General features: G+C 35.3%; 1 protein-coding gene across 4 annotated transcripts in view; it reads left to right on the top strand.

Annotated features, from left to right (window-relative positions):
* EPS15 (epidermal growth factor receptor pathway substrate 15) overlaps nt 1-18,051 on the top strand; it is a 102,015-nt gene that overhangs the window by 56,236 nt on the left and 27,728 nt on the right. For all 4 annotated transcript variants that reach the window (XM_074334711.1, XM_019742857.2, XM_019742856.2 and 1 more), the window contains exons 13-15: nt 2,566-2,638; nt 12,506-12,667; nt 13,037-13,234. In XM_074334711.1, coding sequence (XP_074190812.1) covers nt 2,566-2,638; nt 12,506-12,667; nt 13,037-13,234 — 433 coding nt within the window. The remainder of the gene's footprint in view (nt 1-2,565; nt 2,639-12,505; nt 12,668-13,036; nt 13,235-18,051) is intronic.

Here is an 18,051-nt window from a genome sequence, read left to right as displayed (position 1 = left end):
TTAATTTGAAAGGAGAGTGTAAGAAATATGGCCAGGCATCCTTAGTGTACCTAAATGTGTTTAGATATTTTTTTTTGCCTGAAATGAGAAGGATATTTTTTCTTGTCTGAAATGAGCTGCATAGGTTGAGAGTCAATGGAATACCACAGAATAACAGTTTGGTATCTCTGAAATTATAATCTTAAATTAATGATAAAATGTTTTGATTTTATGATTTATAGGACATAATTTCAATTATGTTTTTTAGAGAGAGTAATATAATTGACAATTTTATTTTTTAAAGGTTTCTGTTTAGTAGTGTGTATTATACTACTTGGCTTTGACAATAAAAGGGATTATGAGACCAGAATTTTACTAAATAAAAATAGATTAAAAAGTTAAATTGATTTCAGACTAAGAGAAAGTAATGCCTAAACATTTTCATATTTTATTTAGTTGGGAATGGTTTTCAGAATATGTTTAGAGGCATCACCACTGCTCTCCACCCCTTCCACACCCAAAATTGTGAAGAGAAATTTGTACTTTCTAAGCTTCCTCCATTTTACCCAAATATAGACTGTTTGTTTGTTAGAGCTGAGAGTCCTTTGTAATCTGTTTTCCTTTTTCACCAAGTGAGGTTCCTCCTTTTGCGCTCCCATTTTTCTGTGTTGTCTACTTTAAGTCAGCTTACTGCCCACTCTTGCAGCCTGTTTTCCTGCATGTACACTTGATCTTCTGAGCAGATAGTCAGTAAAGCAGTTAACAGCAGAGCAGAAAGGATTGAATACAAACACGCATGAGTGTGTTCAGTGCTGATCTAAGATACCGTGTGTTTTCTATTTTTGTTATTATCTACTGTGGGAAACCAGGAGCTGAATTGATATTGACCTTGTGTGGAATGCCTCTGAGGATTTTGTATGGGGGAGGGGGCTAGTTTTTCATGTGACTTATCTCTGACATGCTGCAGCGGGACTGAAAACACTCTTCTGCTCACATAATGAGGAAAGAAAAAATTTCTAAGATTGAGCTTGTAGAATTTGCGGGATATATTTAGATTTTTCTTCCTGTGTTTTTCTATATTTCGATTTTACATAATTTTACAAGGATTGGAAGTGGGGTGTGACCTTTGCATAATAAATAGGTTGAGGTATGGGAGGAACAGGCTGGAACAATGATTCGTATGGTAAGGGACTGTTTAAAATCTCCGCGACATCGTGACCCACATTGCGACCCATCTGACAAACGGTTAGTGAGCTCCTTGGCCATCTCAAGTATTTAAAAGTAACAATATGCAAACAGATTTATTCTTGTATTCTTTTCTCCCATACAATTCTTAAGAGCATTGTGCCTGCATATCCAAAACAGTTGAGTTTTGTCTGCATTTAAAAATCTTACCTTCAAAAGGTGAGAAATATAAATGTAGCATGCAGTGTTCCCTTAAGTATCTCCTTTGGTGTCATTTTCTCACTTTCCTTTATGCTACAGTTTAATGGAGCCTGAGCTTATGTTTGGGTTATGTCTGGGATGAAACGGAAGTATAGTCATGATGCTCTAAGGGGAAACTGCAGCACTAGTCTGGAGGACTTCTTGAATGCTATCCTCCCTTCTTCATGTCGCCTTGTCTTACCTTCCCCCCACTCCAAAAATGTATTGCTGCAGAATTCTATGGCTTTTTCTCTCGTTTTGTAGAAAAGAAAAAGTGAAAGGAGCAGTGTGTGTGTGTGTGTGTGTGTGTGTGTGTGATTCTAGTACAAACAGCAGTTATATTTATAACATCAAAAGAAATAGCTTTGTTTTGTAATTCTGAATCAAAGATTGCTTCGGGTTCGTTCATTAGTAGGAATCCAGCTCTGATGGAAGCATGTAAGAATTTAGGTAATGATATTTCTAAATAAAAGTGGATTCTAGCATGTTTGATCTGAAAAGTAGAAAGAGATAAATGCTAATGTGATTCTTTTTTCACTTAATATACATTGTTTTATATATTTGATCAATTGGGATTGATCTGTAATCCTAAAATAGCTTTTTTTAGCAGATGTATTTGATAGAGCAAATAGCCTGTGTATTGGCAATCCTTTCCATTTTCTCTGTTTCATTCTAAAATTGGTACACACCAGTGATTTAAGGGGAAATTAACACTTCAGTAAATGTCCTTTTCTTTAATATTGTTGACTGTTTCTATTAGCTGTTTTCATTTGATTTTAGCAGTGGTACTTAAGGGTTAAGCTTACAGAGCTGATGCAACCCCTCCTTTTTTTACCAGCAATTTTCGTTGGACAGCATTTCCATAGCAACAGTGAGATCAGTGAAACCTGAGTGTTTCATTGATTATTTTTCTCCTCTTCTTTTTTTAATCTATTCTCTTTTTACCACATTTTAGTGAGAAAGCAATTTTTTTAAACAAACAGCTTATGTTCATTGCTGTGCCATAAATAATTAAAAGAGGGTAGAATAATCTGCCCTTCATTTAAAAATTGAATGTTTCACTATGTATTTAAAAAGCGATTCAGGATTAGGGGGATGGATAACCATACCGGCTGTAGCTGATGTTCTCAAATATTCTTGCATTGTTTGCTGGTCTTCTAGGGAAAAGAATAATGTGGAACAGGACCTTAAGGAGAAAGAAGATACTGTTAAACAGAGGGCATGCGAAATTCAGGTACGTGAACTGTAAAATTCAGTATTCCATTTTTTATTTAGGAGAATTCATTCTAAATGTATAGGTTCATTTACTGTGTGGTGGTTATGGTGTTGATGGCTATGGTCAAGGAATGCCTCTTATATATGTGGCATAAATATTTATCTTTTGTAAAATAATTGTTTTCCTCTGACTTCTGGCCTGCAAAAATCATACTATAATGAGAAAGCAGTATTTTTCAACATAAATTTCTAGTTTTGGAAGTATTTTAAAGACAATATTTACCTGCCTTTGTATCATTAAAGGTTAGGTTTGACTTACGATGTAAGTATTATTACACCAGTAATATTAAATGAGTGAGATAGTCAAATTGCGTTTTCATAGATGTGAAATTTTGTTAGCTAGGAGACCTAGTATTTTAAAGGACTGTTTTTCATAATACTGGCAGGGTGGAAATCATATGGAACAATTTAAAATAGCATTTTGTAAGTTGCTTAGTAGCCAGGATATCTTAAACTTTGGCATAAAAAGATTTAATTCATTTTCACAAAGCGCTATGTTAAGTGGTTTCATTTTACAAGTAGAAAAGACAATAAAACCTCGGTTTCTGATTGGGAACTGACACAAAAGGGGGTATTTCAAACATTGAAAATTCAGGAAATTGGGCAGTGTTGCATTTAGAACAGTAAGCATCGCATATGACCGTGTTACTGGGGCACTGTTTCCTGAATGCTGCACCAGCACACACAGGAGATTGGGTAGAAGCAGCAGTAGCAGCTGCTAGTAATAGCTCATGGGTGGGCACTTCTTACCATGTTACTTTGGATGTTGGATTTCTCTGCTTATCCCAGTTTTAAATGGGTGAAAGCTCCTTTAAACTGTTAGATCCATTGTTTTGTTTTGATGTGGACATTCACCAGAGATTGTCTACCAAGTGGACTGTGCAAGGGTGGGGAGAATGACTTACTGAGAGATTGAGGAAGAAGCCTGAGAGACTTCTTGTTGGAAGTTGATTCTTGTATTAGATGACTGATTTTATTATATGTACTTGAATTTTCCTAAAGGTGATGCAGAAGTCAAGAGATCATCACTAATATATTTTTTTCTTTGTCATAGTGAGATGGCTGGTGATTACATTATTTTTGTGCAATTTTTGAGCTTAAGAAATACAAAAAAGTCACAGACTTTAAGCAATTACTGCTGAAAATAGTTTAAAAATGGAAGATAAAATAATCTACAAAACTTTTCTCAATCTAAGAAACAGATACAGTTACTGGTAAAATCTTGGACAGCTTCTAAATTTAACCAGATAATGTTTCAAAGTTGGAACTTTTTTGCGATAGACAATGTTTTGTTATTTGTGTACATCCACCTCTTGGTTTTCCCTATTGCGTCATTTGAGGATGTAAATTTAAATAAACAGTTTGGACAAACACTAAAATTTACATCGTTCCTTTTAGGCTAAATGGACTATCCTTGAATATTTGATTTCTTATAACTACAGTTTTGTTGTCAGTCAAAATTTCTTCATGATTTGCTTATCCTTAGTGGTGATGGTAAATGTTAAACCTTAAGCTTTTGCTAAATCCAAAACGTGTGATTGGCAGAGGAAGTCTCAACTGTTGAATTTTTCTTTATAGGGAGCTGTAAATGAAAGACATCTTGATCTGGTTGGTACCGATCAAATTGTAATGGTTGAACATAAGTTCATTGAAAAATAACACTGGATTAAAGCTTTGCATTAATAGATTCATTACTCATTCCATCTCAATACTGTATTTCTGTATTATCCATGGTAATGAGACGCTAGACGAAGAATGACATAGATAATTGACATCTTCAAGTAATTAAAACTTTTAATTTTAGTGATCATTTTCAATTTTCTGAAGCACAAGACAACTCACCAGAAGTGGTAATAAGTAGATTTCATTACCTATTGAATTGACTCTGATTTACACATTAGCAATGAGGCACAAACTAGAAATAACATGGATAATTAAAATCTATAAGTAAAAAAAAAATATAATAAAATCTATAAGTTACTGCAACTCCTAGTGCTTATTTTCTAATTTCTCTGGCAAAAGGCAGTTTACTGGAGCTATTAGTGCTTCTTCCTGAACCCACTTTTTAATGTAGGTGCTAATGAGAAATGCCAAAAATGAAGACATTAGGTGAGAAGTAAGGGAATTTTGACCTATCAGTGATTGTCTGCCTAATCCAAAATTGGCTTTTCTGAGTGTTCTTGCTTTTCTCCATATTTATAGTCACAGAGAGTGATTATATGAGCTCATATCTCAAGCCAGAAACCAAACTTTCAAAGCCTCTTTAGATGCAACCAAGACCAAAAGACTAGTTCTTTTTTGTTTTGCATTTATATAGTCTTCCTAATTCAGCAAAATTAGAAAATCTGCATAATTAAATTCTAAATTTTGTTTCCTGTGTATAGTTCCATGAACTACGTATTGAAAACTTTCAGTTCAAAATTTTTTTCTTGAAGACCAAACCAGCGATTAACTTCAAATTTAATTTCATGATAAACACTGCTAGTTTATCAAGTTCTATGGAGAAATTAGGTCCAAAGTAATCCAAGAGGAAAAGGCTATAAAAAAGGCTCTTCTGTCTCAAATGTTTATGGTTTGGGCTTTTGTTGTTAAAGGGAGTAGGTAGACCCACATGTTTTCCTGCCTTAAACTGCCTACAATTTTATTAAAATTTTTCTTCTGAGTAGTCAACAAATATTTAGGAATTCACCCTCATATTTTTGCTTCCTTCAGTTTTGCATAGAATTCTATAGGAGCAACTTGGTATCAGACAGCCTTGAATTTAGTTCCTGGTTCTGGCTCTTCCTAAGTTTGTGATCCTATGTAATTAAACCACTCTACACGTTAGTTTTCTCTTCTGTAACATGGGATAATAAAAATGCCAAACACTGAGAGTTGCTGTGAGAATAAAATGAGACAATGTAGGTAAAATGCCTCACAGTGTGATTGGCACCGGATAAGTTCAGTAAATGTTCTGACTTAGTAGTATTACTCTGTGCTCCACTGTCATCTCCTTGTTACCCTCCTTTCGTCAGCAGGCTCTTCTCTGACTTTTCTATGTTTACGTCAGGCTATCTGTACATAGGACTCACCAATTTGGAAATACCTTTTTTTTTTCTTGCTATTGCTGCCACCTTAGCTACGAACATATTTTTCTCTATGTTTGTCGCCCTTGTGTGGCTATTTTTTCCCTTCCTATCTTTTCAGTAACCCTATTTAATGTGCTGTTAACCCATACCACTGTGCTTTAATTTTTCTCCTTAGGACCACGAATAATATTAAGGCCAAATCCATTGTTGCTGCTTTCTTAGATTACACTCTCCTAGATATTCTCCTATCTCTGACCCTTTGTTTCTGTTGCCTTTGCCTGGGACTGACATACTCTCCCCTGACCCACTTCCTTTCCTTTTCACACCCTCTGTCATCCGTATGCTGATGACTCCCAAATATTTATCAAGCCCTTAAATCTCCTGAGTACCAGTCGCATGTCTCCAGTTAGGCATTTTGGTGTTTATCATTTCAAAGTCAGTATGTCTAAAAAAACAAGTTTTGTTGGGGAAAAAATGGCCTCAATTTTGAATTTCCTTTTTCTGTCGGTGTTTTTCTTTCTCACTACTGCCACCCTTCTCACTTCACATCTGTCAGATCATAAATGCTTACCCCATCCTCTTCTTGCCTTTCTTCCTAAACTAATTTTAGTATCATGACTCTCAGATGTGAAAATGTTTACTGTTGCCCACTGCCACTGTTAATGATGGGAGGATGTCATACCTCTGGGGCATATTGGAAGTATAAAAAAAAAAAGAGATACAAACCCTCCTCTTTTACTACTTAAATTTTTTATTTTCTGCCTCTAAACTGCGTACCTACGTATTCTCCTTCTTATTCCCACTCTTATACATTTTGTTGTTGCAATCTAGAATGTCCCCTACCTCCCTGCTTATGTGAATTCTACCTATGCCTTAAAGCCCAGCTCAAATTCCACCACTTCTCTAAAACTTTGCCTTCTCTATCCCTTCAGTCTATACCAGTCTTTCCTGTGTTGGAACTCCCAAAGAATAGTGTATCCACTTCTATGGCATGTCCAGTGTGTTACCTTATAGTGATAGTTTAGTATGTATGTCTGTAGATTCCAAAATCTTCTATATTGTGAGCTTAAGGGTAAGCTTAGAAATTGTACCTTAAATCATATCTTTTACTATATTTGGTAATATATTGTTAGATGGAGGTGAATTTAAGGAAATGGTTGACAACAAATGAATAAACTTCAATTTTGTGCATGAAATTAAAAGTAGGACAAGACACAGCCGGAAACTACAGGCAGAACCGATTGGGAGCACAGTAGGTGTCATGAAGAGTCAGACTCCTCCGTATTGTTCATATTACCCTCATGCCAAAGAAGCTTCCAGTTATTTATGCATTACCGGTAAAGATTCAGTAATTTATAGTAATTGTCCATTTTTTAATTTTTTCATTTTAGTTCACTTATTTTATTTTTATTTTTATTTTTTAAATGATTTTATTGGGGAAGCGGAACAGGATTTTATTGGAGAACGGTGTGTACTTCCAGGACTTTTTCCAAGTCAAGTTGTCCTTTCAGTCTTAGTTGTGGAGGGCGCAGCTCAGCTCAAGGTCCAGTTGCCAGTTGCCAGTTGCAGGGGGCGCAGCCCACCATCCCTTGGGGGAGTTGAACCGGCAACCTTGTGGTTGAGAGCCCACTGGCCCATGTGGGAATCGAACCGGCAGCCTTAGGTGTTAGGAGCACGGTGCTCCAACTGCCTGAGCCACCGGGCTGGCCAACACTTAGTTATTTTTTTTTAGATGAAGAGGGATGACTTATTTTGGGTGGAAATAAAATTAGATACATGAGCTCAACATTCTTTTCCTAGCGATAATGTTCTTAGAACATGCTGGGAAGCATATGATTGGGAACTAAAGGCGGTTTGTTAGTGAGGTTTCCGAACACCCACCGTAGTTTAATAGACTCCCTTTCTGTTCTCTGACTTAAACATCTTGTTGATACTTTTTTTACATTAAGAATACTCTTATAATTTCCATTTTGAGAATTAGGCCGGTATAGTGAATGTACATGGTTATTTCTTGTTTTGGTTTTGTCTGTAGAGGCTTTTTTTAAAATCAGTTAAATATAAGTACGTGTTTTATTCATAAGTTAGTACCCTTTTAGTTTTATTTTTTACTCTGTTTTATATTAAATGCAAATGTATTCATGTTGCTAATGTTTCATAGGTTTAATACTTAAGTTATTTTTCGGTTGTACAAGTGACTCGGGTTGCTAAGATGAATTATTTTACTATAATATATAGCAAAGAGTTTTTATCCATTTGTTTAAATTTTATTTTCACTACCCCCATAGTGCTTCATGGAGTGTGGAAGAATGGGGATCATTTTCAGTATCTTGTGTAATTTCTAGAAAACAGCACATTTTCTTTGAAATTTCATTTTAAATAAAGCCAAGATCCCAGCTCAAGGGTCCCTTCATTCCTGCATGAGGAACCTTGGATGTGGCTAGCTTTGGTATTTTTCTAAAACAAACCTTGATACTATATTTCAGTAGTCTTCTTCATGTCATCCTTGCCATTCTCTAATTGCTATTGTCCTCCTTTCTTTTGCTGTAAGCAAGTAGAGCATTTAAGTGGAAAATAGAGTATAACCGCTGACCAGCATGATGCTTTTAGGAAAGGGAGTAGGACAGGAGGAATGGTCAAGGGAACATTCAGTTAACTGTACAGTTTTAAAAAATGTTCTTTGTTACAGTAGTAGAATATTTACATAAAATTTTGTGTCATGTAAAAGAAAAGGGAGGGACCTATATTTATTGAGAGATATTGCCAGGTGCATATCTAAACCTGTATCTCTATATTTGAGTATGGATAGGTTAACAGTATAGGTAAGGTTAAAAATGTAGGCATGAAAAAATATTTAGGTGGTTATGGTAAATTAATGATAAATTACTAATGGAGCACACCATTATGAATCTGTAATCACATACAGTAGACTCATGGAATGTTGGGACTAGAAGCATCGTTCATGATCAACTATTGTGTTGGCCCTTTTAAAGGAATTTTTTAAGGAAAGCAGCATGATAGTTACACTTACCGATTTAATCAGTTGGTTGAGAAAATGTAAGATAAAAGGCAGTGATAAAAAGCACTGTTCAGTGTTTTATTTAATCCCAGAAGCATCTGCGTACTCGTATGCAGGCATACTTCTTTTATTGCACTTTGGAGACAGTGCGTTTTTTACAAATTGAAGGTTTGTAGCAACCCTGTGTTGAGCAAGTTTATTGGCACCATTTTTCCAGCAGCTCAGATGATGTAAAGTATTTTTAAATTAAGGTATGTACATCGTTTTTAAAGACAATGCTATTGTACACTTAATAGACTACAGTATAGTATAAATACAACTTTTATATGCATTGGGAAGCCAAACTATTAGTGTGACTCTCTATTGTGATACTCGCTTTATTGTGGTGGTCTGGAGCCGACTCGCAATATCTTCGAGGTATGCCTGTATTTGAAAAATAGTGGCACACGTGAGTGAGACATTTACTCTACAGACAGTGTACAGCATAGGGGTTAAGTGCTCACACTCTGGAGTCAGAACCTAGTTTGAATCCATCGCTTGCTAACTATAACTTTGGACAAGTTACTTGTCCATCAACTCGTAAGTCTGTTTTCTCATCTATAAAATGTGAGTCATTGTACCTACTTTGTAGATCTGTTATGTGGATTATAAATGAGTTAATATATGTAAAAAGCCTGGAACAGTACCTAGCACATTGTAAGGACTGAAAGTATTTGCTATTATAATGATGATGCCATGCTGTCTTGCATATAACGTGCAGTAAATTCAGAGAACTTCTTCTGATTAAGGTTTTTTCCTTTGTTCTTAGATTCTTATTCCGATGAATAACTATTGGAACCTTTGAATAGTCTGTTATTAAAAAGATAGTGTTATTTGAATTTGTATTTACAATTTTCCTTCACCCTCTTTGAGATCTCCGCCCACTGTATGAACACATGCCTTACTTAGAGTTATCAATCAATCCCCTCTTCTTTCTCACTTACGGTTCCTGGAGAGAACTAAGTCTTAATTCCCTATGGAATCATTTACATGTAATAAATTAATCTCTCTCCTGTGCATCTACAGAGGTACTGGTAATGTGCCATTCTTGGGAGAATTAACAAAGTAGTCATTCAAATGATCTTCTGTGGTTCAGATGGGGAACCCCAGTTGTAGAGGGTATACATATCACTTTATCTTGACTGCTGTGTTTCAATGTGGTAATGATGGCAGTGGCTGCTTCTATCTGTCTCCCAAAGTCTCCCTTGTATTTTTTTAATATACTTTATTTTTTAGAAAAATAAAGCAGATGGTACAGATATTTCCCATTGTGTTTTTTAAAAATCTCTATAGTTTTTGTCATTAAGCATAAAGTCTGGCACATAGAAGAATAAATAAATAGAGCATTTTCAAAATGGTTTAATATTTTTTTGTTTTAAGAAATTCTTTCCTACAATGAAATCTATATTTTCTTCTATACATTTTAAAATTTGTCTTTCACATTTGGGTCTGTAATATACCTGGAATTTATTTTTCAGTTTGGTGTGATTTAGAGACTTTGTTTTGCTGTGTGGTATGCCCAGTCATTTACTGAATACTTATAGTATTCATAGTTCTCTTTTCTTACAGTCAATTTTAATGTTATGTCTATGTGTCTTTTTTTTATATATATATGCCTAGATTTAGGTCTGAATGCTCTTTTCTGTTCCTTTGATCTGTTTGTCTATCTGGGCATCAATACCAAACTGTCTTAATTTTCTTAGCTTTCCAATAATTCATAATATCTGGTAGGGTAAGTCATTTCACATTTTATAATCCTATTTTTTCCCTTGTTCATCCAAATGTGTTTTAGAATCAGCTTGTTGTGTTCCTTGAAAAAACCTTATTAGGATTTTCATTGGAATGTATAGATTAATTAGGAAAGAATTGACATTTTTATGATGTCATTCATCATTCACTAAATACAGAGTACCTCTGCATACCGGGAACTGGGAATACAGCAGTGAACAAAACTCACAAATATTCCTGGACTCATGGAGCTTTCATTCTAGTAGAAGTATAAAAACCATAAACAAGATAAATTATATGCTCTGTTATTCACAATAGCCAAAAACTGGGACTAATCTAAATGTCCATCAAATGTATATTTATACAATGGAATACTGCTCGGCCATATAAAAAGGGACAAACTACTTATATACGTATATGCAGTAACACAGACCAATCTTAAAAATATTATACTGGGTGTAAGAAGCCAGATACAATAGACTACATATTAATATTATATGATTCCATTTATGTGAAGTTTCTACAAGAGGCAAAACTATAGCAATAGGAAGCAGATCATTTGTTGCCTGGGGCTTGAAATGGGAACAAGGATTGACTAAAAGAGTGCAAGGCAAATGTTTTTAGGTGATGCAAGGGTTCTAAAATTGGATTATGGTGACGGTTGCACAACTGTATAGATTTACTAAAACTTATGAATTGTATACTTAAAAGAGGAAAATGTTGTGGTATGTAAATTATACCTTAATAAAATTGTTTAAAACAATTGTTTTATGCCAACACAGATGAACCTTGAAAACATGCTAAGCCACAAAGAAGCCAGTCTTGAAAAAACCCCACATGTTGTATGATTCCATTTTGGGGGATTGAGAAGGAAGTAGGGAGTGACTTGCTAACATGTGTGGGGTTTTCTAGGGGGGTGATGAAAATGTTCTAAAATTGTCGTGGTGGTGATGGTTGCACCACTTTGTAAATATACTAAAAACCAGTGAATTGTAAACTTTAAATGCGTGAATTGTATGTTATGTGAGTTACCCCAATAAAACTGTTACAGAAAGTAAATGAAATTATATGCTATATATAAAGGAGAATTAGGAGTGGGGAGGGACGTGGTGGTGATGGTGCTCAGGAAGGTCTCACTGAGAAGGTAACAGTTGAGCAAAGACTTGAAAGAGATAGGGCTTGAGCCATGTGGATACCTGGGGGAAGAAATTTCTAGGAAGAGGGTTTAATCAGTGAGAGATCCTGAGAAGAGAGCATATCTGGCATGTTTGAGGAACAACTGTGAGGCCAGCATGGCTGAAGTAGAGCAAGCGAGGAACAGAGCCGTAGGAAATGAAGTTGTAAGGACGTTGGTTTTTACAGTGAGGAAGCTGCAGTGTCAATGTAGAGTTTTGAATAGAGAAGTGACATAGGTTCTTAACTTGGCAGCTGTCCTGAAAATAAACTGCAAGGTAGCATGGGAGGAAGCAGGGAAAGCAGTTAGAAGGCAGCCATCCAGGAAAGATAACAGTGACTTGGACCAAGGTTAAAGGAAAAAGTGGTCAGTTTTTTAATATATTTTGATGGAAGAAGCAATAAGATTTGCTGACATATTGGAGATGAGATAGGAGAGAAGGAGAAGAGTCAAAGAAGCTATATTTTTTAGCCAGAGAAACTGAAAGGGGGAAGATTGAGGATAAGGCACATTTTTGGGGGGGAAATGCCAGTTCTGTTTTTGACACGTTAGAGAAGCCCATCAGACATTCAGGGACAGGCTTGAGTAAGCAAATTAGATATCTAAATCTGGAGTGTAAGGAAGAGGTCCTCAAGTAAAGATTGTGTTTAAGGCTAGGAATCCTCCAGTCCACCCACTCAATATACTCATACTTAATAAAACAAGACTTTATTTTCCCTTAAGATAGGCTCTTAAAAATAGTTAACTTAACCTTCCCCTGCCTGCGAAGAGAATAAATATGTTAATTTTCTTGTATGTCAGGATCTTCAAGATGAAGTTGAAAGGGAGAATACTAATCTGCAAAAACTGCAGGCTCAGAAACAGCAAGTACAAGAACTCCTTGATGGACTGGACGAGCAGAAAGCCCAGCTGGAGGAGCAGCTCAAGGAAGTCAGGAAGAAATGCGCTGAGGAGGCCCAGCTGGTAAAGTCTGGCCTTACTGCCACAGACCTGTCTCTACCTTAGTGGCTCTTCCTGCTTGTTGTTGTTAGGTGGCAGTCAGTAGTTTGGGCACATGAAGGAAATGGACCATGGTTCATCCAGAAATTACAGGCCCTCTTTAGCGAAAATAAAGCATTTAATGTATTTTCCAAGTTTTATTTGAAAGTATGTGACCTATTCCTTCAACTTCCCTCTATTTTTTCCCCCTACTTTCCCTTTTCTATCAAAAATTTACATAAAAAATCCACCAAAATAGTAAATTAAACAAATAAACATACTGCATTATGGAACATTTTAATGACATCTCTTTTGTTTAATCCCCCTGTCTTGTCATTTACCCCCATATTATAGATCTCATCCTTGAAAGCTGAATTAACTAGTCAGGAATCACAGATCTCCACTTACGAAGAAGAGCTGGCCAACGCCAGGGAGGAGTTGAATCGCCTACAGCAAGAGACGGCAGAACTGGAGGAGAGTGTGGAGTCAGGGAAGGCCCAGCTGGGACCTCTTCAGCAGCACCTGCAGGAGTCTCAGCAGGAAGTCACTTCAGTAAGTCTGTACAGCAGCGAGAAGGGACATAAAGTGGGCCGGCACATCCTTTTAGGGAATTACACTTTCTCAGCTTCTGCTCCTTCTCTCTGCCTAGTTCATTCATGTTTCAGACAGTTCAGTTTCTCGTCACCTTTCATAAATGAAACTGTCATATATCTGGTACATCTGATGATCATTGGAGTCGTGGTTAAGAGTGTGGACTTGTAGGTGGGTGCTTTAGGTTCAAATGCTGGCTCTGCTTCTTACTACCTGAATCACTTTAATGCCAGATTCCTCATCTTTAAAATCGGAGAATTAACAGTACCCCAGGACTGCTGTGAAGATTAAATAAGGCAAAACCTGTGAGACATTTTAGCATAGTGTTTGAAACATAAATGCTAACAAGTGCAGGTTATTTTTATAAATAACCCAGTGTCTTCCTTTTTGTGACTCTACTTTTGAAATCAATTTTACTTATTTGGCAGCCTTTATTATTGTAAATTAGAAAATTGTTTTTTAATATAGATACATGTGCAGTGTTATGGTAGGTCCAGTGTTTAGATACTTGCCTTCCTAAATGGAGAATATTTTATAGAATGATAGTAAGATGGTTAGATAGGAGCATAGAGATCATGTAGCTGTTAAAATGAAAGGGCCTTTCAAAGTGAGAGGCAAAAAAAGCGTTTATTTGAGATCAATAAGAATAGCTATTAAGGATGCACGAGTTCAGGCAGAAGCCCAAATAGTGTTCCAATTAGGAGACAAAGGCGAGGGGTATTTATGAGAAGGGAAAGGGGAATAGTTACATCAATAGGAGGAAGGCATTTCTATTGATGCAGATAACATAGTGATATTAATTCTAAACAATGTTTTTAATTTTCAGTCCAGTACTGTGTTTCCCCCAAAATAAGACCTAGCTGGACAATCAGCTCTAATGCATCTTTTGGACCAAAAATTAATATAAGACCCATTATTATATTATGTTAATATTGTGTTATGTTATATGAGACCCGGTCTTATATAAGACCGGGTCTTATATTATAGTAAAATAACACCGGGTCTTCTATTATTTTTTGCTCCAAAAGATGCGTTAGTGCTGATTGTCTGGCTAGGTCTTATTTTCGGGGAAACACAGTAGTTATAATAACTGCGAACAGTTTGCAAACAGTTCTTCGGGGCAGTTGTTGCCCTAAGCCCAGTCCACAGGTTGTTTTGCCCTATTTTAACATTCCAAAGGTTTGAGTCATAAGAGTTGCCCAAGCAGTTCCTCTGGCATGACAGCTCCCAGATCCATTTTTTTTTTTTTTTTTTTTTGACATAGCCCATTCCTTTTATTTTGAATTTGAACTAACTGAGGCCGTAATATTTTTTGAGGTTCATCAACACTATAGCACGTATCAGCATTATATTCCATTGAATATTTATAAGGTATTTTGTTTATCCATTCACCAGTTAATGAACATTTAGATTCTTTCTACTTTTTGGCTCTTATGAATAATGCTGCTGTGAACATTTGTGTACAGTTCTTTGTGTGGACATAGGTTTTCATTTCTCTTGGGTATGAAATTGTTGGTTATATTGTAAAGTGATGCTTAATTTTTTTTTTTAACTTTCGATTCCCAAACTTTTCCAAAGTGGCTGTACCATTTTACATTCCCACCAGCAATGTGAGGGTTCCAGTTTCTCCACATTCTTACCAATACTTTTATTTTCTGTGTTTTTCATTATAGTCATTCTAGTAGGTGTAATGTGGTGTCTCATAGTGGTTTTTTAATTTGTATTTTCCTAATGGCTAGTGATGTTGAGCATCTTTTCATGTGCTTATTTATTAACCATTCATACATCTCCTTGGATGAAATGTCTATTTAAATCTTTTGCCCAATTAAAAAATTGGGTTGTCTTATTATTAAATTATAATTTTTTAAAATACATTCCGGATATAAGTCTTTTATCAGATATTTGACTTGCAAATAATTTCTCCCTACCTCTGGCTTGTCGTTTCATTTTTTTTCTTTGACTTGTTTGAAATTGGATTTCTTTCAAAGTAAGGAGCATAAATGAGAAAAGTAGAAAGGATTCTGGGTATTATAAATTATCATTGAGAAAATAAAACAATGTCTATGAGCAAGGAAACTAGCCTCAGTAAACTGTACTACCAAGTGTGCCAGATATATTTGGTGTCTGTGGAAGCTATTATATCTTGTATCTGATCTCCAAACCTTAAGAATAAACATTCTAATTTCTTACATTTGACTCAGTGGCTTGTGTGTCTTTCCCACAGAGGGCAGTATATTCCCATGGGTCTATAAAAATGAAAATCTGGTTATAAACTATTCATTGCTCTCTAAAGCTTAAACTGTAGCTTTTCTGGAAAAAGGAATAACTGAAGAAATTTTTTCTAACTTGCTAAATTTTCCTCTTCTTACCTAGTATTTGCAGAAAGAAAAAAGCAAAGATCCTCTGATCTTAAATCTATGTATTTGTACTTATACAATATATGCTATTTTTATCCAAGTATTTTGAAGGTGTTCTAAAAATTTATTGCATTTCTCTTGGACAGTTTCCAAAGAGCTTGTGTTAGTTGCACTACTGATGTTTTTATATCATCTAAGTTTATGAAGAGACTAAGGAAGAACACAGGCTTAGTGACAGGTGCATGAGAGAGCCAGACAAGATTGCCTAGTTTTGTTCAAGATTCTACTGATTGTCTCAGAAATAACCATGAGGAGCAAACTGTCCTAAATAGAATTGTTTGATAGGCAAGTATTTCCCCTTACTGCTTCCTCAATATGATGGGTATTATTTTAGTGTTAAGGTTTTAAATTTTTGAATGCGGGGTTTATAGTGGGTACTGAAATTGATTCGATGGTCATGGTAAAATTAAAAAAAAAAGAAACGAGAATAGGAAACATCAGAGTGCATTACATGTAGTAAGGATAAGTATCACTTCATGAAAACTGTTTCACCACTGTATGTGCACATGTATGTATGTGTATAAAGTCATATATAAACTATATATGATTGTGTATGTGTCTGTGTTTTACGTGTGTGTTTATGTTTATGTATACGTCTATTCACAGAGAGACATATCCAGATATATACATACATATTTACTGAGTTAGGATGTAAAATCTATTTCTTTCTATGGCTTAAAGTAAAAAAAGGTTTATAAGTCTTTGTTCTATCATTAGGAATATACAAGACATACATTGTGTGTTACAAATGTGTAGTATTTTTGGATTGTTTAAATTCTAAATATGATGAAGTTTGGGAGAGAGAGAGAGAGAGAGAGAGAGAGAGAGAGAGATTAGATTAGATTAGATAGATAGATAGATAGATAGATAGATGCTTTCTGATGTCCATGGTTAAAAATTTTAAGCACAATACTTGTGTTCATTAAGTGAACACATATTAAGCACTTAACTGTGCATCGTTGTGCTAGATGTTAGTTAGAGATACAAAGTTGATAACAAAAGTTGTGGTCTCTACCCTCAAAGAGTTCAAGGTTTTTAACTTTTTTAAAATGGGGTGAATTAGTGGGGAAGGAACAGAGGAAAACATAATTATAGGCTTATAGGAATGGGAAATTCGGTGTGCCAGGTACCTATACACACATTGTCCATCGTTTATATAGTCCTCTACATTTTACAGAGTTCTTTCAAATATATCTTTTGCTTTGTGTAACAGGTGATAATTACTACTCCCTTTTGAATTAAATAGAGACTTGAAGAGGTTATTCTGACGATGATCACCTAACTAGAAGGTGACAGAACTAGATTTACATCTGTCTCCCAATCCAATATAGTGTTCTTTCCCAGGTTATGATCCTGAAATATCTGTGCAAAATTACAGGTTCCAAATTGAGCAACTTAAAAACCTTACGGGGATCTGGGTGCTAGACTTATTGGGGTAATCATTTTCTAAGTTATGTAAATGTCTAATCACTAACCTGTATACCTGAAACTAATATAATATTGTATGTCAACTGTAACCGAAAAAATTTTCTTAAGAAAAATAGAGTTCAGCCTAAAAGTCTTAACAGGGGTGGGAAAAACCTTATGGGGAAAATAAGATTAGGTGAATAGAGTCTTAATTTATGAAATGTCAGTAGGTATTTTTTATGTTTGCTAAAAACCAAAAGCACAGCATGCTAACAAATAAAGAGAATTCCATTGTCATTTAAAATATGTATAATTTATGAAAAATGGGAGTATTCCTTTTCATTAGAAACATTTTTTTATTCTACTTTCTCAGTTTCTTTGAGATACTTGTAGATTTGTTTTTCTTTGTTATAGATGTTAGTATAACTAAGCACTTTTTTCCTTTCCCTGATCCCCAACATTTTTTTACATATATATTAAAATTTTATTGAATACTATCGTCTATGCCCCACTATTGTCCCAAGAGTATAAAGTCACTTGGATATTGGGATCAAAAAGACTTTGAGTGCCTTTTATTTAGCATATTTGGCAAGCTTAAATTTAGAGACTACTTCCTAGGGCTCTAGCCCACTAGTAAAAAATGCCAGAGCTCATTTTACCTTTGTCTTCACTCTTTGCCTTCCCAGTAGGAGTATGGATGACTCCAAAGCCTTGTGTCCTTTCCCTCAACTTCCTTTATCTCTTCTAAAGCTTCACTGAAAAATCTTCACTTGCTCTGTCACTTTGCTATCTTTTCCCCAATACCCTGAGCCTTCTATACCCTACAGGACTAGCAGTATACAGATATTTGAGTCAAAATTCTTGGAACTTGAAAAAGATGTACAAAAGCAAATCTGTATGTTCTAGAATCTCAAGAGGAGAACTTACTTGAATGGATTACTGAAATCTTTAAGT

The sequence above is a fragment of the Rhinolophus sinicus genome, linkage group LG06, assembly GCF_036562045.2.
Source record: "Rhinolophus sinicus isolate RSC01 linkage group LG06, ASM3656204v1, whole genome shotgun sequence".
NCBI classification, from domain to species: Eukaryota; Metazoa; Chordata; class Mammalia; order Chiroptera; family Rhinolophidae; genus Rhinolophus; species Rhinolophus sinicus.
The sequence above is the reverse complement of the archived record's forward strand: the minus strand, read 5'-3'. Positions and strand labels throughout refer to the sequence as shown.